At 43.8% G+C, this 22,739-nt stretch overlaps 1 protein-coding gene across 3 annotated transcripts in view; it reads left to right on the forward strand.

Annotated features, from left to right (window-relative positions):
* The window catches only part of EEF1AKMT1 (EEF1A lysine methyltransferase 1), a 215,432-nt gene extending 194,205 nt beyond the window's left edge, over positions 1-21,227 (forward strand). For all 3 annotated transcript variants that reach the window (XM_069639943.1, XM_069639941.1, XM_069639940.1), the window contains exons 4-5: positions 9,699-9,979; positions 20,864-21,227. In XM_069639943.1, the coding sequence (XP_069496044.1) occupies positions 9,699-9,979; positions 20,864-21,021 (439 nt within the window). In that variant the 3' untranslated portion in view covers positions 21,022-21,227. The remainder of the gene's footprint in view (positions 1-9,698; positions 9,980-20,863) is intronic.
* Positions 21,228-22,739: the final 1,512 nt, after the last annotated feature.

The following is a 22,739-nucleotide window of genomic DNA, read 5'->3' on the forward strand; positions in this document are numbered from 1 at the left end:
CGGCTCTTCACTTGATCATACTGCCACTTCACGTGCTACCAAATCTGAAGATGGCTGCCAGAGGCGGGGCTTAGGGAGATGGCAGTCATTGGCTGTGGTCAGTATGACGCAGAGATCAGTGATTGGCTACTACTACGAAAGACAGATCAGAAACGAAACTGATGCTGATCTTTTCTTTACCGAGGATTCCCAGCCTGACGACGGGAAATATTCATGAGCATGTGAATCCATGCCAGACCCATGCTGGAGAACAACAGTTACAGGTAAGTAACTTGTTCCTTTTCTGGTGGGTATAGTCAGTCCAAATCTTCTATGTACCCCTAATGTGACCACAAATCTCATCTCCATTTACCATGCCTGAATTTCCACAGGCACTAATAATGCAAGCCCTGAAAAAAGGTCTAGTACATGATGGTGCACACTTTGAGTCCATGAACACTGACCTGGAAATAGGAATGACATTGTCAATGAAAATGATCAATATGGCTGTGATCTCCGGCTCTATAATTGTCCTCTTGTTTAAAAAGGGGTGAAGCATCATTTCCCAGCTCATGTGGACCAACTTAATTGATGGCTGCAAGTGCAAAGGTCTTTGGTAAAATATCTTCTAATAGGTTGATTTCATGATTTCAGGTAAAAAATGTACTTTTGGGTGTCCAGAATGGATTGAGAGTGATGCTGAGGACGACTAAGCAGGCCCTTCATCTCCATTTTATTGTAGGAAAATGTGTCCAAGCTATGCCTTGCTTTATAGACTTGTCAGCAGTTTTCGACAGTGTAGGGATGTCACACAACATCTCTTGGCTTAACTATAACAAAAAAGTATAGTTAAGCCAAAGTCACTATTCAAAGTTCTTCGTGGCTTACTCGCTACGCTTGAGTCGTTGACTAAAACTTCAAAGTACTCTGCTAAGGCAGCTGGATGTGACCGTTCTTACAGAAGGGCTGAGAACCCCTACACAACCTGGAACTGGGGAATTGCAGAATAGTACAAAAGGAGGCTTATTCCCTTTGGATTAAGATTAAACATAGATCAGTTAATTATTAAAATTTCAAAATCAATGTGTAATTGGTAGGTAACCTAAATGTGAAATCTGTTTGATAAAAATGATTAGCCATAGTTTCCCCCACATTTTTTTTTAAGGTTATAAGACACAGTTGACAACAAAAATGCACAGATAAAACACGAAGAAACAATCAATTTACATATGTGCCATAGACATCTAAAATGCGGAGCAGAAGCTATGCTCCAAGAAAGATCAAAGGGAAGTCAGAAACCGAAAGTTTAAAACGATAAACATGATCTCAAAAGGAGGTCTTTTCAGAAGACGGAAATTACAGATTCGATTTTTCTTAAAAAGAAGTCAAGATGCATTAATGTGGGTAACAGGCGAGCTAAAACAATTTACAGTTTGGTATAAAGTTACTTGGTAATGTAAATGGGCATGATGCACACGTCAGTGCAAACACGGGCTCGACAACTAACAAGTTTCGGCGACTCTCAGTCGAGCACCTTGTTCAGGGCCACCATCTGATTCAAAAGGACCCTGTGTGTTTTAAATAAAGGGTTATAGCTAAATCGGGTGTCTGGACTACTGAGAGGGTGGTCTATAGGTTACCATATGAAAAGAAGAAAGGCTCACCAAATCAGTGTCCCAGTCGAAAGCAATTATTAATTGTTGGAATTAATTCAAGAATTGATGTCCTGTTCTCCCACGTCCGCTCCTTCTCGAGGATAGACATGATATTGGCCATCCCCCAACTCCCCCAACTCCTTTCATTTACAGACGGAGTGGAAATAGGCACAAGGGTCTTATCTGACCACGCCCCAATACTGCTGACAGCCCGGATCTTCGCCGCCCCCCCATGAGACCGCGCTGGGTTCTCTTCGAACGATGCTACATGACATGGCAGTCAATGATGCCATAGTTAAAGCAATTCACAACTATTTTGAGGAGAACCCTCAGGATGTCACCTCCACAGCAACTAGATGGGGGGGCTATGAAAGCAGTGATTAGAGGGGAAATCATTGCCCAAGCGGCGGAATACAGGAAAAGGAGGAGCAAAATGAAAGAGCAGCTGAAAGGGGAAGTTGAAGCAGCAGACAAACTCCACAAGTATGGATGGTCACCTAAAGCAGCCAAACTCCTGCGACTCGCCCACTCTGAACTAGAGGCACATTACGCAGAAGACATGGCCCAGGTACTGATCAGAACAAAGCAAAGTTATTATGCAAATGGTAATAAAGCCAACACGTTTCTGGTCAACAAACTGGCAAAGGCACGACAGAGGAACCTGATCACAGCCCTGAGGATCCCGGAAGGTACAACCATATACGGGGAAGAGGAAAAACTGCAGCTAGCAACATCCCACCTCGCCAACACATTGACATCCTCCCCTTGGTCGCTACCGCACCAAGAGCAATACATAACTCAAGCTAAGCTCCCACACATCTCAGATACTGATGGTTTCGCATTGGAATGCCGAATCATGCCCTAAGAGGTTGATGAAGTGATTAAAGCTTTGAAACCACAGTCTCCACGCCCGGACGGATTTTCGCCAAAATTTTCCAAACTCTTCCGACCCCTCCTACTGGATCCAGTGACGGAACTTTTCAACTCATTCCGTGACACAGGCACCATAAAGCCCTCCATGCAAGAGTCTATCACAATTATGCTCCAGAAGCCTGGCAAGGACCCAAAGGAGTGTGCATCATACAGGCCTATATCCCTCCTCAACGTAGATGGAAAAATCGACTCTAAGTCCTGGCGAACAGACTGACACTGGTTCTGCCAACCATCATAGACCCAGATCAAACTGGCTTCATCAGAGGAAGGAACACGGGGGACAACATCCGGCGGGCCATCAACCTCATCGAAGTGGCCGCTCAAGATCACCATGAGCTGGAAGTATTAACCCTGGACGCCACAAAAGCCTTTGACAAGGTGGACTGGGCCTTCATGAGACTCACCTTGGAAGCTTTCCAGTTTGGCCCCATCTTCCGCAAGATGCTGCTAGCCAACTACCAAGCCCCGAAGATGTCCCTACGGGTCAACCAAAAGCTCTGACGCTGATCGCTCTCTTGTGCGGGACGAGACAGGGCTGCCCGCTCTCCCCACTGATCTTTGCCGTTGTGATGGATCCATTTGCACAGAGGATCCACCTGAACAACAAAGTAACAGGGATGAACCTGCAAGGGGAACAATTTAAGATATCACTATGTGCGGGCGATGTGATGCTTTCCCTCACCAGCTGCCAAACCTCCCTCTCAGCAACCTTAACCGAACTGGAAATATTTTACCAGGTGGCAGGGTTTGGAATTAACTACACCAAATGGGAAGCAATAGTGGTGAACATGACCAAAGAACTCATAAAGGATCTCCAAACAAGAAATGGAGCACCACTTCCACAGCCTACCTAGGTATACAAATTGTTGTGGATCCTAAACAACTATACACAGCAAACTTCCCCCCTCTGTTCAATGAACTGGAGGCAGACCTGAAGAGATGGGAGGGCCAGGAAATCTCCCTATTGGGCAGAGTCACAGCATGTGAACTCCTGTTGCAGCCACAAAAGCAGCTTTCGAAATTCGTTTGGAGTGAGGGTGGGGGGGTGTAGACCGAGAATTCTGCTGAAAGTAATGAGTGGAGCGGCCAAATGGGGAGATATGGGTTTACCAAACCGCTAACTACTATATATCGGCTCAACTAACATCCGCCACCACCTGGGTAGTGCACACAAACCACCCAAAATGGATACGGGTTGAGCAAACCAAGAGCCCCCCTCCACTAAGCGCCCTGCTGCACATATCGGCCAAGACAAAACGCCTATGACGGTCGAACTTGTCATCCACCAGAACCACCCTAAACAAGTGGACCAGGTCCCTGTGGAAGAAGAAACTCTCCAAGGATATCGGCCCTCTTTCCCCGATCGTCAGGAACCCAGACTTCTCACGGGGCATGAACATAGCAAATTTTAGCAGATGGGCCCAAGGGGGACTTTATATTCTGGTGCCGCTGTTCGAGAACGGCATCCCGCTCTCCTTCGAAGAATGCAAGAATCGCATCCATTTATCAGAAACAGAGAGGTTCACCTATATCCAGATCATGCACTGGATCTCGCAGCCAGCAGTTCGACAGGGGGCCACAAGGGATATTCACTCTCAGGAACTCGCAATAAGGGACAGCCCGCGCCGGGGGTTGATCACCAAGCTCTATAAACCCAACCCCCCGGTGCTTTTACACCACTTTCAGAGGTCCATACACCAGAACTGTTGGAGGCAATGTAGTACCCGCGGAACCTTCTACCATATGTGATGGGAATGGCCTAAAGCGCAGGCCTTCTGGGAGGAGATCCTACTCACCATTGAAGTCACAACCCGGCGCAAATAGCACTTGAACCCAGAGGTGGTGCTGCTGGTGGTGTCATGGCCAGAGTGCTACCTGAAAGAAGGCTGCACCACTAAACTACTTATGCAGCTGCTTCTGGTGGCCAAAATAACCCTGGCCCGTACATGGAAGACTCAGGAGGGCCCCTTGCTACCCATGTGGTGGGTGAAGGTTTGGGAGATCCTGGTGGCCGAAAAAGTTATGGCAGCAAAGGAAGGAGCACTACACCGCTTTACGGACTGCTGGGCCCCGGTCCTGGACTACAATAGTCAATTCCCAGCACTGACCTTCCAGCCGCAGCTGGCAAAACGCTTTTTGAAAACTTAGAGGAACCCCCTTCCCTAACCTAGGCAGAGGGGACCGGGAGGTCAAGGGCATTCAACAGAAACAGACAATGCCGGGAACATAGGGGGAGGTGGGTCAGGTGGAGCTACCTATTATCGCACAACTCTCCGTCTGCATATGAACATGTCTTATAACTTGCTGTACCCGGATATAAATAAAGTTGTTAAAAAAAAAAATAATAATTGATGTCCTGGGCTTCTATCTTCTATCTCATCATCAATCTCTAGAGAAAGGTAGAGATAGTTCCACAAAGCCTATATAGTGTATCAGCTTAGTTATATTTGAAGTATCTTTATTATAGATCAAACGGGAGAGCAAAACACCACTCCTGCACACATTTCAGTCTCATGAGGTGCCAGTTCTTTACGTAGTAGTGGAACAAGTCTGTGGAAAACAGACCAATACAGCAATTAATATAAATAGCTTTGCCAAAATTGTGAAAGGTGTGTCTACTTACTAAAATCTTATATGCATAACGGATGATCTTACCTTATCTACATAAGTTAATAACTCATAATCTAGAAATGGATGGTTAGGGTATCAAACCTGTGTCTCCTGTGGCCCACTGTGATAAGTAGTTTGCGCTGCGGAAAACCACAGGCGTGCAACCCCATAATGTCAGAGCGCTGACATCCCGCAATGATATAACTTCCTAACCGTTTGGACTGAGAGTCATCAGAGCTCTGAAAGTCCTCTGTTTCGGCTTTTCTCTGTACTAAATATTTTGAGCCCATTTGTGGGATACATTTACCCACTTAGTAGAATTCCCCTCCATCTCCAAGCTGCATGTCAACAGTTACCAGCAGAATGGCTGTGCTGGCTCCTTTGATCACCATTGCCTTGCATCAAAACTGCATTTTGCAGCTACAAAATGATGGCTGCACTGTCTTCCCAAACACCTATGGGGCAAGATAGAACAGGGAGCACACTGAGAAAGGCTGCCAGTGTGTTGTCTTACATGCACCAAAGAAGAGAATTGAAAAGCAGCGCTGCTTTGCTGCTTGCTCAAAATTTCCCATTGGAAAAGGAAATACTTTACATTTAAAATGATGCCGTTCTGATGCTCTTTTCATTTGTTCAACATATGCCCATCCATATTCAAGTTGTGCTTTAGCAAAAGAAAGCATTATCCGTGAATGACAGGCTGTGTCAGGCAAGATCCGGGAAATCACCCAGAACTTTACTCGCAGCTGCTTGACTTTTGCTATAATGTGTCAAAAATAAAGCCTTCAAAAGAAACCCTAGATCTCTGTGGGCATGTCAATTTCAGTGGACATTTACCTTGAACATACTATTGTGTAAGAGAAACTGACTAGGACTGAAAACAATGTTTGGAATCCAGATGGGAGAGAAAACCGAATTTGAAGGGGACATCCCAGCAGAATTAACCACGTGTCAAAATGTGCTTTTGCAAAAGAGAAAAATGCCTGTTTTAAAAGTACAATGTGGTTAAGGCCCTTGCCTAGAAATGTAAGGGGGGGTTGGTAATATCTGGATAATGTTTTATTTTAACAGTCCTGCTTTTGATTCAGAATAAAATAAAATAAATCATTAGATGCATTTGCTGTACTGGGGAACCAGTCAAACAGATTTCCTGCTCAGTTTACATGGAAAATTGTGTGCTGACAACAGGAGTGGCCTCCCCCCAAAAGGAGCCACAAATGGATTTCTGGGACACGTACGTGTTACTTTCTGCCCTTTCTGCCCTTGAAAACTCTGAATGGCCAAGAGGAAGAATATCATCCTCCCCCCCCACATCAGACTTCTGTCTGGGCTTCAGCTTGAGACAATAGATTCTGGGACACCTACGTGTTACTTTTGGAAGTGACACCTACCAGTCACTCAAACTAGGAAACTCCATGGCATCCCTGGGCTAAACTGACATTTGGTGGTAGCCTGGAAAAAAAATGCTCACAGTTGGAGGACAAAGGCCAGCAAAGGCCAGCCCATTTGAGCTCAAAGACTATTTAATGAATAAACTTTAAAAACTGTTAATTCTATAACCAGACAATGCAATATGCAGTAATGTAAAAGTTTTACAGTTCAAAAGGTAATTTTCGTGGTTTTCAAACAAGATATTGTGGCTGTCCATAGCATGTATGGGACGTAAGCGCCAGGAGAATGTGAATTATGGGAAAAGTACATATGGTGGAACATTAAACATTAATGGAAATATGTTCTATGATGATATGTACACATACCTAAAATTGTGGGATTTTGGGTAAAGCAGTTCCCACTAAAAAACGCAAAAAAACTATTAGAAGTGTGAAATAATGTCGTACAGACCTGGGAGTGGGAACACCATGCTCTGTATGAAATATGCAATCTGCCTATATAATTGGCAAAAGTGCCACAACTGTACAAATGTGTGATTTATGTCGTAATTGATTTTGTGCAAAAAGGACTGTGGGATGGCTTTGCACCTCCATAAAAACACAACACCAGAAACTGAGTCCCCTCCTGGAGGAGGCGACCAACATAGGCTGACCTATCCGGTTCTTCGGGGTAGGTCTAGCTTAGTCCTGCCCAGCAATAATCATATGAGTCACCGCTGACCGAGACAGGGACTCTCTCTTCTGAATTTGCCTGCGTATCCAGACAGTCCAGATCCACCCTGCAGATTCCAGACTCCACTGCCAGAAAAGGGATAGTTGGTTCAGGCCCTCCTATCCAGGCATAAGCACCCTTCATAACTAAACCCAATAACAAAATCCCACTAACTCAGGGAAAAGGGGGAAAAGCTGTGGCACCCTTTTGGGAGTATCCTGTGACCAGACCGGCCTTTTGCCCACTACCTACATGCCAGCTGTACCCGTGTGAGCCAGTGACCAGACAGGCCCAGCTGTTGTTCTGCTAGGAGAGTCCGCCGCCTTATGACCAGAGCCTTTGAGTCCAGAACCCGGTTGACTGTCCCAAATCCCAAACTCAAGTGCGGATTGTGAGCATTTCCCCATCCCATAGCACCACATAGCATACCCCATCTTGATACTTTGTCTTTGTCCTACTCTCTAAATAATCCTATCCATACCCTGATAACTTGTTTAAAACTGTTCGAATTCTCTGTGCATCCTGTCCTTGATTCCTAAGCATAGCGCCAGTCTTCTATTCATTTCTGTCTTGCATAGATCCCTAGTCATATTTTGAATAAATTAAGTAATTCCCATATAGAGCTGAACACGGGGTGAAAAGGTTAAGTTTCGAATTAACCTTGGAGCCTACCGTGTCTTTCTTTAACAATCTAGCCTTGATAATCTAGTTTAAGTACAACTTCCCCTTTCCTTTTGGAACTGATTTTCTCTTTTAACTGCTTTATTTTACAAAAAACGAATCTCTTTCCGCATTGAAAATCTCATCCAAGTATTCAGCTATAGTCACTCTTTCACTTTCCTATTGTCCCTGTGATGTGCATCTATCACCAAGCCTAAAAACTGCATTCCGATTCTGTCTATTTCACCTGTTTGTTTTAAAAACCATTTTGACATTTAAAACTGAAAAAAGTGCATCATGCAACAATGTGTGATTTGGCTGATTTGGCTGCATTGTGGTTTTATTTTCAAGTTGCTTTCTGAACTGCATGCCCTTTGTTGATACCTTGCCTTGTAGTTGCTAGTGATAGTCTATCCCTGATAGTGTGATAAATCATATTTACCTCCTTGATTCAACTGCACATGAATTTATTTATTTGACAATTCCGAGTGTCATTTTATGCAATTGCAAAGGATTTTTGCCTCTTAGTTTGTGAGGGAAGGTCGGATTTTGATTTGGGGTTTGAGGGAGCATTGCAGGGGGAAAGCTTAACTTACGTGCTATCTACCCGAATAGAAAAAGTGCTCCTATTCATTTATGCTTTGGATATGTTCTTGTAGGAGGTCAAACAAGTGTATTGCATTAGTTTACATTGTAATTATCACCCCATTGGTGATTGCTGCCCAATATTCAAACTGTGTGATTTTCTTTGAACTTAAAATAAATAAATATTGTATTCCCACCAACCGGCCTGGTTCATGGTCCATTGTGACCTGGGGTATTTATAAAAGGGGGTGTGATACGGGTTGGGTGCCAGCTCAATTTGAATTCGTAGAAAATAAAGAAAAAGAATTCTAATGGAGCTCTACATCCAGTGTGTGTGACGCCCAATTGGAATCCTTTACACATTCTCAAGTATTTTGTTCAGGTCGGGTAACTTAATAGCAGGAATCTGATAACCTGTCTTCGATGTAATGCACTGAGTTTGTGACTGTTCGTGTCCCTTTTTGCTAAGTCTGAAATTGCATGCATTTTGTTGTTTTTTCTCTTTTGTTATGTTAATCTCAGGAAAAATACATTCTTCTTCTAACGGCACGCAAGTTCTGACAATATTTTTCTGCTTTCTTTAATTGACTTTTGGCTGATGATAGAGCTGTACACTACAATCCTTTTGAACATACCCATTTTTTGTTGGACAAATCTATTTAAAATCAAGTTTAACCAATGCGTATTAATAGATAAATCTGCCTAGAGAATGATATAGTTTTAGAAGAAAACATGTACATCACTGTCAATATAGTCACGTGCAAGTACCACACTGGTAGTGTCCATAATCATGAAATGCTAAATTGTAGTTGCCATTAGCACTTCCTTTCTCGCTCTGTAGTTTCAGAGAAAGAGAGAGAGAGAGCGAGAGAGACAGCTGTTATTGTGATTAATTTGCTGTTTAATTGATTTTTTTTTCTAAATAAACATTTTGGTTGATTTAATCTTAAAATAAGAACATTCTCATCTTACTTGTGTCTTAAATGTCTATAATAGGAAAGTGACTTTCCCCAAGTGTCAGGGAATATTAGCAATCGCTTGACTGAGGAAGTCACACACTTCAAATGCATTGTTCTGTTGTAAGCACTTTTGAACTTTGTCTCCTATCCAGAAATACCAGCTTTAATGTTAATTGCCATTAATGCACTGCCCTTGTTTGTTCTTTTTTTATAGGATTGCTTGTGTCAGTGCCCCAAGTGTGTATCAGAAATTGAAGGATTTAAAATGTGAAGATTACTATGCATGTGTACTGGAATACGACAAACGTTTTTCTGTTTATGGAGAAGAATTTATCTTCTACGATTACAACTACCCTTTAAATTTACCAAAGCGCATTGAACAACACAGCTTTGACATTGTAATAGCGGATCCACCCTATCTTTCTGATGAGTGCCTTGGAAAAACTGCCCAGACAGTCAAGTACCTGACGAAAGGGAAGATACTTCTATGCACAGGTATAACACGTGATCTTTTCATTTTGTATGTTCATGAACAATATGCGAGACTTGAGATGGCCTCTAAGCTTAGAAAGCCGTTGGTATGTCCCTTGCCAAAGAAGGGTGAAGGAAATCTGCACACAAAAGGGAGCAGTGGACCCAAAAAGACCAATGTCCAGACAATTGGAAAAGAGAAAATACTTTAATACATTTTGAATAATAAATAGGAATTTTAACCTAGCCAATTATACTGAAAGAACTCCCAGATGTATGTTTGGTGCACCCAGTCTTCCTTGCTCTCAGTTTTGTGGCTGATGGGTTGCATACCAACATATTCCCTGTACAGCCACAAGGATTCTTTAAAAAAGTAGCCCAGTGCACATCTACATTTCTGCCTCTATATGCTGCTTTCTCAGCTTTTTCTCTGTTGTTTCCATAGCTCATGTGTTTTTCTTCCGGGATGTCCTCTGTGGATCTCGAATCTGTGGACTTGGTTTTATGAGCTTCGTGTCACCCCAAGACCACATTAATCCTTACTATGTTGTATCTTCCTTTCCCTAAGACAAACACCCTTTTCCAGTCTACTTCCATGCAATTAGCCTTCTTTTTGCTTCAAGTTTCTGAGGTGCCTGGGCACTTCTGTGCCAGTTATTCTTTCTAAAATGCTGCTATTCGTTTCTACAGACACGTTTCTCACATTTGCCACGTGGGAAAACCTAGTTGTACTTTTCAGGTACATACCAGGCTTTTTGGTGGTCTGACTACCACATTGGTTATCTTTATGCTCACAAACTGGAAAGGAGATGTGTGCGGTAATTGTTTTGCCAGGCAAACCATCTTTAATCTTTGAATTCCAACCTGAGAATGATTGCCGGAATGACGTCCAGCAATACCAAATGTGCATAGGAGTTTTGGTTTGCAGGTGCACGAATATAATATATTACGAATGTTATATTTACAGATATCCATAAATTGATTGGTACTAAGTCAAAATATAGTTTTAGATTACTCGATACAAAATAAATTGATTTCCCTTCGCTCGATCTGCCATGCCCCGGCGGCACACAAGTGCACGCAGGTGCTAACATGCTGGTATTGGCAGGGAGCGCGTGTTAGCCAAAAGAGCGGCCCGTGGGCTGGAGTAACAACAGCAGAGGCTTTTAAGACTAAAGTCTAGATTCATGCGAGCACATTATGGCATCATTCGTGTTTGGGCGGAGCAGCCATGCTGTTATATTATTGAAGGTTGGAGGGGCAGACTGTGTTACCTGAACCTACCGGCCATTTTAACACACAGGAATTGGAGCAACAATTGGGAACTCGTCAATCAGCCAGCCACCCCTACCCCCCGCCATCGCCCTGCAATAATCCCCAGTCACCTATGGTGAGGGAGTGGGGTCGCAAGGAGGAAAGGAGAGTTTGGGGTTGGTGGCACGCCCCACCAAACTTAAAAACAAAAAACCTCTGCCATGTGCTTTTTCTGCTTTTTGAGGGCCGCACAAAATCAACCAAAATAAATCGGTCTTTTTTATGTGTGGCCTTCAAAAAGCAGAAAAGTGACATAGAACCAAATGATTATTGCATTAATGGTTATGGTGCAGTGTTCCTTTGGCAACTGGCATCACCTCCTACAGCATAATGAAACAATATATTTTCAACTTATACCCAATATATTGAGGGATTGTAGAATTCCCTCCTACATTTTTTCTTCCATATAATGTTAAATAAATGTTCTATTCGTCTTCTGGTCCACTGTTGTATACAGTGCCCGACTAGCTTCTTGCTTGAATTTTACCCACTGGTGGAAATATTTCTAATTGGTTAGTAGCACTTGGATGGGTTAAAATTGATACAGGCCAGGGACGAGCAAACTCACAAAATTGTATGAGCCATCAAATAAATAAATGGCAGAATGGTAGGCTATCACACTTGACAACTATACATAAAAGGGTGGAGTTGTTATTCTTTAATTTGCACCGAAGAGATTTGATTTGATTTGATTTTGGGGAACAATTTGTAGATTAAGAGACCCCAAGCACAGTGAGATAGAGGGATCACAAGAACGACCCGTTTCAGTTGAGCGGGGTAGCAAGGATACAGATCGACATACTCGGTATCTAAAGTCAGCAACTTGGCACGCTACTTCACACATTGTTTCCATTTCCTCTTGTTGCACTTTAATGTACTACTTCTTTCTGGTGTTCATTTCACTTCTAAGCATTTCCCCGTTTGTCAGATAAGAATAATGAATGCGAGCTGCACCTAGTAACCGCACAGGTGTCGCATCTGTCTCTCCCATTGCCTCACTAATGATACCCCTCCTTTTTTTTACAGGGCCAGCGAGGCCACCAAAAGTGGCAGAAGGGTACTGTACAAGGTCACTTACATTGTATGACTTCCACCATATTCCCTCATATGCAGACATATTCACAGAATGTGCTTGGTTTTATCATCAAATGACCAGGCAACTCCAACATTCAACAATTATTGGCATCTCAGGCCCAGTTGCTCACATCCTTTGCCAGATTAGTCGTGCAGTACATTTTATTTACCATGTATTTATTGAAAACAATCCTACCTCTGATGTCCAATTGAGCGTTGTATATGTTGGAGAGGTGTTTACACCTAAGGAGTTAAAGTGTACCCCAATTACAGAATACATTCCATGTTGCAGGAGAGAAGGGTCACGGGCTGCAACTGGCTTGATGTGCTATGTATTCCTAGCATATACTAGGTATTGCAATCATATGCCCAGGTGTTCACTGCATTGGGCAGGTACTGGAATCATTTGCCATATATTCATACCATATGCCAGGATTTGCCATCAATTCTCATCTCCTGTCACCATTTTTCAGGTTCTGCCACAAAAGTCCAAATCCCCACCTCGTATACCAGGTATTGCCAGCAAATACCCAAGTACTCACCATTTGTCAGCCGCTGTCTTCATTCACCTAACTATTAGCTTGATTTGCCACTTGTTGGTAGCAAATGCTTGGACGCGCACATTTATCAAGAAATGGCATCACATGCAGAGGTACTTAATCCATTTGCCAGCTGTTATGGTCACCCACCATGTCGGGGAAAAGAAATGGAGGCATTGTTGATTATGGAAATTAGGTAGTGCCACACGCAATCTGGTTCAATTAAAAGAATACTTAACTTGTTTTCAGTTACCTAGCACTGATTAGCATCTTCTAAAAACAATAGATAATTAAATCAGTTTCGATATGGTAGTAATCCATGCCTGGGTGTCTGCACCTGCAACATCGGGAATTCACCCCTAATACATTTTCGCTAGTTTGGAGGGTGAATATTGCCATCTATAAATAAGCTTGAAAACTTGCATCCGGTAGTGCAGGGATACAGTTAAGTGTGATACTCGCCTAAATATCTTTGCCATAACTCAACAGTTATCTCCACATTGAGATCCTTTGCCTGTTTCTCCCATGCCGTTATCTGACTCATGGGTTCGGCTAAAAGCAACTCCCTATAAAGTCTTGCTATTAGACCTCTAGAACTTGTGGCTTGAATTAACATCTCTTCAAAGGTGGTCAAATTTCTGCTGAGATTCTCCCCCTATCTCGGGTCCGACATCGCCCCCTTAAGTTGCAGATATCTAAAAAATGAAATCCGGCCTATCTGCATACATTCCTCTAGCTTCTTCAAAGACAAGAACTCACCCCGCCAACCCTTAACTGTCCCGCTCTGCTAAGGCCGCCTCAGACCACAATTGAAATTGAAGTGGTTGTGCAATCAAAGATCGCAGTGGCGGAGCCCATATACAGCTCAAGGTCAAAGGCCATGTGATCAGCCATTGAGTGGTATTCCCTTCTTTCGGGACTCTGTTTACAATATCCCATGACAACTGAGGGGATGTCGGATAGAGGTGTATCAGAATGGGAGGAATACCATGTCTCGCCTGAGGGTGTGTCTCCCATAGTCACCAAGGACCCCCTGCGCAGGTGATCCTCCCTCGCTCGTCCGCCCCCAGGGTTGGGATCCAAGAGTGGTGGCTCTCCCCTGGCCACCTGAACAAAGGATCCCTGGATATAACCTGGGAGAAATGCCACCGGTTTCTCACAATATCCACTGAGAGTTGATTATTCTCAAGGGCTCCAACCTATCCTCCACTTTTAAGACCCTCTCTCTGATGGCCTCCAGGGAGGTCTGAACTTTACCTCTAAATGCCTTCAGCTCCATCAGTATGGTCTGGTCATCCTGCTAAAAGCCGTCCAGACCCCCCTAATCCCCAGCAACAGCTACACTTCCTGCTTTCTCCATTTCATTTGCTGCACCCCATCCACTAGCTGTCTCTGCCGGGCACTTACAGCCAACCCCGGGAAAGCCCAAAGCACTGCTTTACTGTCGAGTCCACAATCTTCCTTATTAAGCTCACCATTTTTTTATGTACAAAGCACCCCACAGATAATGCCGGAGTTGCTTCCACACGTCCACAGGACGCTCCAGTCTAGCTGTGCCCTATTTCAAATTGCATTGCCTGGCATTCAAGTTGCATTGTTGATTGTGGTCCTCTCTCCCACTGTGCGGGATGCTTAAATCTAGCCGTGCCCTATTTCAAGATGCATTGTTAATTGTAGGCCTCTCTCCCACTATACAAAACGCTCATATGTGACTGACCCATTCACATCTAGTGAGCATCACTGTGTGGAGGGAGACAGAGATCACTGGCCCTGCCTCTTATCTGACCCTCCTCAAATCCATCTACCACTCCTCTATCCGTACTCTGTCTCCTCGGTCCTCGCGACTCTATTTCCTCCTCACTCTCTCACCTTGGCTGGCTTCCCTTCCTCTCCCAGCTTACATTTCAATTCCTCTGTCTGGCTTTCAAATCTCTCCGTGACCTTGCTCCCCCTTACCTCTCCTCGCTCCTCTCATTTTACACTCCCACCTATTCTCTCCACTCTGCTGACCTCTTCTTACTCACTGTACCCCGTCATCATGTGCCTATTCACGCTTCCGTTCCTTTCAGCTCTTGGCCCACCTACTCCTCCTTCTGCACCTCCTTGAAAGCCCTCCTTCTTCACCCCTCCTCCCCTTGGCTTTCCTTCTTTCATCCGTCCTCCCCTTCTCCCCTTGTCCCCCATCCTCTTCATACCTTCCCCTTCCCCTTCCTTCTCACACCCACTGGAATTTAAATCAGACAACTGAATTATTGTTCCCCTTCCCTTGACTACCTCCTCTCCCTTCCTTCTCACCCTTCCCTCGCCTCCTCCATCTAAGGAAACTGTTCTACATATTGTTACACTGGTTTGTCTCATGATTGTAAATATGCTTCTTCCATTATTGTACCTTGTTGTTATATTGTAAAGCGCTTTGGATGAAAGCGCTATATAAACCTAATAAACATAAACATACTGTGATTAGGGGCTCCCGCCTCATGAGACGACACAGTGATTGCCAGTCACACACCCATTAGGACAATTCTGTAATTACTAGCTATACCCTTCCTAACACCACATAGTTGGCTCACTGCAGTGAACCTCATCCAGGGAGACGCACATTAAGGACAGCCACTGAAAACACCCAACGATATAACCCAACAAGCCTCCCCTACCTCACTCAAGACAGCGACTTTACAAACCAGCAATACCAGCTGCAAGACCACCTACAGACAGTGACCAAACTTGTAGCGGACAATTCCCTACACACAGTACTACACCACAAGACAGCCGGACCAAAGCAAAATCAACTCGGCATCAACAAAACAAATAAAGACCAAACAACTCCCAAGCTCAAAATGCTGCACAAACGACCTGGACCGAGGGAAAGAAAAAGAGCAAAAAGAACAAACACACCTGAACACCACCGAAGACTCATCTGCAGAACACACTCTCACAGACAGGAACGACAACCGAACCAACGCAGAGATAAGAGAGAAATCCCTCTACTTAACTCCATACCTAGCAAATAACCGGTCACCAGAATGAACCAACCCAACGCACGAATCAACAACAGCAGACAACCAAACACAACCACACAGAAGAAGGGACAACGCTAGAAATAACAAACCTAATCGATGCAATAGCACCTTACATCACCAAAACAAGAGGAACTTCCACTCGACACCCACAACTTTTTGAAGAAGAATCTGATGAAAACAAAAACCCAAGACTAAACCTAGAAGAAATCTTCGACGACACAGATGCGCCTGTAACAACACCTCAACTAGAGATCGACCTGGAAGGAAACCTTAACACCGATCAGAAGACAACCCCAACAAGAAAGCCCAAACCAAAGTACACCTTTAAACTCAGCTGCAACCTAATAAACACAAGATCCTTGTCAAAACACTCAACACGAGATCTTTGACCTTTTCTATGACAATGGCATTGACATCCTATTCATCATAGAAACATGGCTGGACGAAACTACAAAATCGCACTCCAAAGATGCCTCCCAACCAACTTCAAATGCCTTCAAGTAAACAGAAAAAATTAAAAAGGAGGAGTCCTCACAATAGCATTCAAAGGACACCTGAAAATAAAAAACAGACGAACCTCTCAACATCATCAACTGCGAAACCATGGTCATACACCTATCAGGGAATCCAAAAACTAACATCACATTCATCCTGGTGTACTGACCACCCACATACGATGCAACCTTCATCGATAACTTCATATAAACCATCACCAACATAGCCATCAAGCACGAACATCTGATTAGCCTGGGGGACTTCAAAATCTGGTTTGAAGAAAGACACGCCAACTCCGAAAACTCACTGATTGGACAACTTACAACCATGAAACTACAACAGCTGATCAAAGGGGCAACACACTCGGCAGGACACACCCTCAATGCAATCTTTGCCAAGAAAAAACATATCACCACAGCACCACCGATACAAATACTGTGGAGCGACCATCTCATCATCCCATTCATGATTAGACTACCAAGTCAAGTCCGCATCCAACCACCCAAACTTACAACCACCAAAAAAAGAAACTGGAAAACCGTCAATGCAAGCAACCTATTTGAAAAACTGGAGATGACCAAACCCTCAACTACAGAACTAGAGCTGGCTGACATTGACGGGAAAGTGAATTTACTGCACAAATGGATCGCTGATACAATTGGAAACATTGCCCTGGAAAAACCATTCACCCCCTCAAAAAATACAAAAGGCAAAAAGAAGGCATTATGCTGACAGAATCACCAATGCCACCAACACACAAAAAGAAATGTTCAACATCATTAAAGAAATGAGAAACCCACCGGCTGCGACAACTCTCCAACCCCCTCAGGGAAACTTTGCAACGACTTGGCAGACCTCTTAAAGAACATAATCAATGACATCTGACAAATCATACAAAACAGACCAACGAACCATAACATTCAACCAACCGGACCTAACACAGAGCCACAGCACAAACTCCAAAACTTTCCTGAAATATCAGCTGGTAAAACACAGCAAGAAAGCGGGATCACCCATGGATCCCTGCCTCCCTGACATCTACAAATCAATCCCCGCACAAGGAACGCCATCAGAATACTACAGAAACCTCCTAAATCTTTCACTAGCAACAGGAACTGTACCAAGATCCTTCAAATCAGCATATATCAAACCGCTTTTAAAAAACACAAGTGGCGACGTAGAAGACCTCTTCAACTACAGACCGATTTCAAACATTCCCTACCCAGCAAAACTCCTTGAAACTTACGTATACAAATTAACCCAAGAACATGTAGAAAAACACCACCTGCCAGACCAAGCACAAGTTGGTTTCAGACCTGCAAGAGGAACAGAAACAGCACAACTATCCATCTGGAACAACCTAAAAACGAACGCAGACTCCAACACAACCTCAGCCCTGATTCTGCTCGACCTCTCTGCAGCCTTCGACACAGTTAGTCATGACACTCTAACCAAAAGACTAGAAGACATAGGCATAACGGATATGGCACTACTATGGATTAAATCATTCCTAGCAGACAGAACAGAAACCGAATGGATAAAGCCCTTCAAATACACCCCACGACTTCACGATTGTAGAGTACCACAAGGGTCCTGACTATCACCACTGTACTTCAACATCTACCAGGCTCCAGTAATCAGAAAATTACATTCTACAACTACGCAGATGACACTCAAATCATCTACAAAACCAAAGACGCTCAAGCCGATCACTCAACCCTAATCGAGTGTCTAAAAAAGTCTTTAACTGGATGAACGCCAACAACTTGAAAATCAGCCCAGGAAAGACAGAAATTATGATTATATCCAAAAACCAAGACAACAACTACATTCTGTGGCAAACGGAAATGGGAACCGCACCAACACCATCTAAGGTAGTAAAAGACCTTGGAGTCCTGATGGACAACACCCTAACCTTAGAACCACAAATAAATGCAATAATCAAGAAATGCTTCTTCCTCCTTCACACGACAAGAAGAATCTCACCTTTCCTCTCCTTCACCCACAAAACACTCACAGTCGTTGCCCGCATCATGTCAAGAATCGACTATACAAACAGCCTATATCTCGGGATGCCATAATACCTCCTGAAGAAACTGCAACGCATCCAAAATACAGCAGCCAGACTCCTCCTCAAATTATCCAGAAGAGACCACATCACTCCAGCACTGAAAACACTGCATTGGCTCCCAGTCAAATATTGCATCACCTTAAAAAAAAAATGTGCATAATACACAGGGCATTCAGCGGACAGGGAGCTGAATTCCTACAAAAGAAAATAACAATCTACAAGCCAACGAGACTCCCCAGATCAAGCAACAAAATCTGCATGGAACACAAACCATACCTCAAGAAAAACGTAGGGACTCCTCCTTCTCCCATCTAGCCGCAAAAACCAGGAACAACATCGCGAAAGAAATAAGAAACACCAAAGACCACCTACAATTCAGAAAACTACTAAAAACGTGTCTCTTCAACATCACAGATTAAAATTGAAAAAGCTAAACAATCAAACGGGAAACACAAAAACAGGATGACAGAATTTAGGATGACACTGACAACATCTAGAACCAACTAAAGGAAACTCCTACCACAACAAGAGAGACAGTGCTAGGTCGTATAGGACACATGCGACACCCATGAGGACAGAAATCCGTATCCCTAGCCAACTCCAGCCAACAACCTCACCCGCTCCATAATTGCTACCAGGTATCATACTTGAATAAGAGTTGTCTGAATGTTAGCACTCGCCACACTTGAACTAAGTTGTGGACATTGGCATGGGCCTAAACCGGATGGAGTTGTGACTAATGGCAGGTGCCGCCCCTGGAAGTAATTGCAAGCGTTGGCATGTGCCACGCTTCGAAGGGGCTGGGAGCGGTAGCCTGCATGAGCATCTGAATAAGATGATGAATGCCGACCTCCGCCACATAGGGATGGAGTAGCCTTGGCTGACCGATGCTGCGCACTGACAGGAGTGGGAATGCTCTCTGGGCCAGATTTGTACTGATTGCACTGCCGGGTCACCTTCTTACATCCGTTAGCCTCTGTGTGGGGCTCACCGCCACTGCACCACACGCCACTGGACTTCTGAGCCTCTCTTCTTGTCTCCAGTGCTAGAGGGCTCACATGACTGCACCGCCTGTCCCTCCTATTCGCCCCCAAGCGGGTACCGATGCCACAGCACCCACTGCCAGGACAGATAGCAGTGCCTCAACATGAAATCTTCATTTCAGGTTCGTTGCTTCTCGTGGTCTCCAGGCCTCGCTCCTGGCCGTGGCCAGCCCAACACTGCTTATGTCTCGGGCTTGTTGCATACCCGGCTGATTGGAACACCGGTCGGCACCCATCCCCTCAGATGTTCGCTGGCACCTGGAAGGTTCCGTTTGTTCACATTTTTGGGAGTTGCTTTTGGGTCCGGATGCGTGCTGAATGCAGAGCACTTCGTTCATTTGTATTTGTATTTGTATTTTATTGAATTTATATAGCGTTTTAATCAAAAACAAATCATGCAGACATGTTGCTCTGCACTCTTTGGTAATCTCTGTCAATAATATTAAAGCAGATTATTTTCAACCGATTGAAAACCATTAGAAACTGCAGGCAATACAATGGCCCTTCAAAGCAAATCAACTTTGTGTGGCAATAAAAGAAGCTAAATGTAAATTGACAAGCAGTGATTGGTTATTGCCAGACGATAGCCGGTCAATTGGCACAGCGAGTAGAGCGCTCGCTTTGACATTAGTGCAGAGCCTGCGAATGCAGGTTCGAATCCCGGCAGCGCCAAACTCAGCGTTTCATCCTTCCGAGGTCGATAAATGAGCACCACACACCGTGGGTAATAATAAGCAGCGCTCAGATACCTGAGGGTTCGTAGCGCTATATAAATGCTAAATTATTATTATTATTATTATTATTATTATGCATTCAACCCTAGTATGGAGTGCACTTATTATAACAAAGGCACATGTCCAATTTATCACACCCCTTGGGTTGCGCTAAAACTTCACACTGGGGCTAATGACTGGCCGGCCACAATATGGTTGCACGTGTTTTCAAAGACTCATTTGAAAGTGTGCACTTTTTTCGTGCTCTTTTGGTTGATCTGAAATCCGTTTTTGTTTTGTTACAGAGGCCCGCCGTTATCAGCCTCCCTGCCAAACGCTGCCACCCTCCCAACACCCACACCACCCCTACTACTCCCCTACTCCTACTATGTACACATATATTGAATTGGTTGATTTGTCCAAAAGTGCACAAACAAATTCCAGACTTTCAAAAGAAAGACTTTTAAAACACGTGTTATGCCACAAAACACTGTTTTAAAGTGCTGTCCACCCTTGTATGGATATTCTCAGATTCTGTGATCTGGCAAAATAAAGGGATGTGTGAAAGCGTATATAGAATTGTTCTAAATAATTTCAACAAACATGGAAATTAACAGGCAACTCTGTCTCCCCCTTCAGGTGCAGTTATGGAGGATGCAGCAGCAAGTGTTCTTGGTGTGAAAATGTGCAAATTTATTCCACGGCATACTCGACACTTGGCAAATGAATTTCGATGTTATGCAAATTATGATTGTGGACTTGACTTGATTTTAGAGTATCAGAATTTACAGGATTGAGCCATCTGCTTAATTTGATGTTTTAAAGGTCAAAACCTGTGTCAAGGCACAATCATGTCTGCTTGTAGTTGCAGCATTCTAATGCTGATTAGGAATATGTCAGCATTTGAATTTTGTAAAAATGTTAAGCATGTCATATTCTGAATTGTATATTTTTCTGATTTAATATTGTAACCAAAAATAAAATTGTAAATATATATGCTCCATCTAATCTGATCTACAGTATTTTAAAATATTGTGTTATACCCATATTTCTGTGGAATAGTTGGCCTTGCTTGTCACACTTTTTTTTTAAAGCCCGAATCTCCAGGGTTTCAATCATTACTAGCTCAAAAGAGCAAGTTACATAGCCAGGATTGTTCATATGGATCCGATACTCACCTCATTGGCCATTTCCCTGCATTTTTTATGGGTGGCAAGCTCCCCAGACTCCTTCTACACCTCCTCCTCCTCCACCACGGAACCCTGCTCCCCCACAACCCTCAAATCCTATTCAAAATAGCTCTTCACAAGTTATGACTATTCGGAACCTTTTGTGTCAACAGTATACTGACGTGTTTTGCTCTCTGACCCTCTTCAAGACTTGCACTTTCGATTGCACCAAATAAACACCCCTTTTCCCCTTCGGTTAGGTTATATCTTTTTTTGCAAATTCTATCTTTAAATTCATCTGAGTTCGTCCCTTTACTAAATATACCTTTAATTGTCACATAGCGAATAGGTGGTGAATTGTACTAGACATTCCTCCACCCTAATGGATTCCTTTCCCCCTCGGATCAAATATGCAAGTAGAACAGTCAGCTGAAAGTTTTGTGAGCCCAGGTTTCAATTGTGTGTGGGCAAATGCAGGTTCCTCCATTCTGTCTTTTAGGCCCTTGTTCCCCATAAGGTAGGGTCCAGTTTCTCCCAACAAGAGTATTGGAGGAGGTGCTCTGCTAGTAGAGTGACATTTATACATCAGTGCTTGGAAGATGTGAGACTGTGATCTCTGATCTCCCTAGCATGACCATCTGTCCTCTGTGACATCTCCCAATAAGGGTAGATCTCCCCTACCGGTCATGGAGAGGTAGGGGGATCTTTACTGGAACCTAAACCTGCTCAACCTCCATGCATGGCTGCTGAGAGGCAAAGGTACAGAGATTGGGACCTTACCAAGTTTCTTATGGAGGTTCTCCTCTCTGCCTGGTGGCCACCACCACATTACAGGTGCTGGGAGAGGAAATTTCTCCTTGGTGCATTGAGAGGATCTGGAACATTTATCTTGCCCTACAGCTTCAGTCTTAAACCTTGAGAGATGCTTGCCAAATATCCTTTTAGTCTGCCAATTTGTAGGGAAATACTACAAATTGGCACAGTAAAAGTATATTTGGCAGGCATCTCTGTCTTTAAAAGGAAACGAGAACAAGACTCTTACTCCAAAATGTGATGCAGTTTCTTGGAGGTTTGATAAGCCTGTTTCCGCCACAGCAGTTTGCTGTTCCAGCCTGGGGTCTCCATCTTGTCCTAACTTTGCTGATGGAGCTCCTTTCTAGGATTTTCATTCCTGTTCTCACAGGCTGTTGTTGCTGAAACGTATCTTCTTTTCTGATGTTTGTTAATCTGCTTAGAATCACATGCTGTGCATAGGTCCGACATTCAGTGGTCACTGCGGAGTATTGCATTTTGTTTTTCGTAGTCGAAAAGGGGACGTCGATAAGGCGTGTCTGTAACACTATCCC

The sequence above is a fragment of the Ambystoma mexicanum genome, chromosome 7q, assembly GCF_040938575.1.
Source record: "Ambystoma mexicanum isolate Mex_15411 chromosome 7q, UKY_AmexF1_1, whole genome shotgun sequence".
NCBI lineage: Eukaryota > Metazoa > Chordata > Amphibia > Caudata > Ambystomatidae > Ambystoma > Ambystoma mexicanum.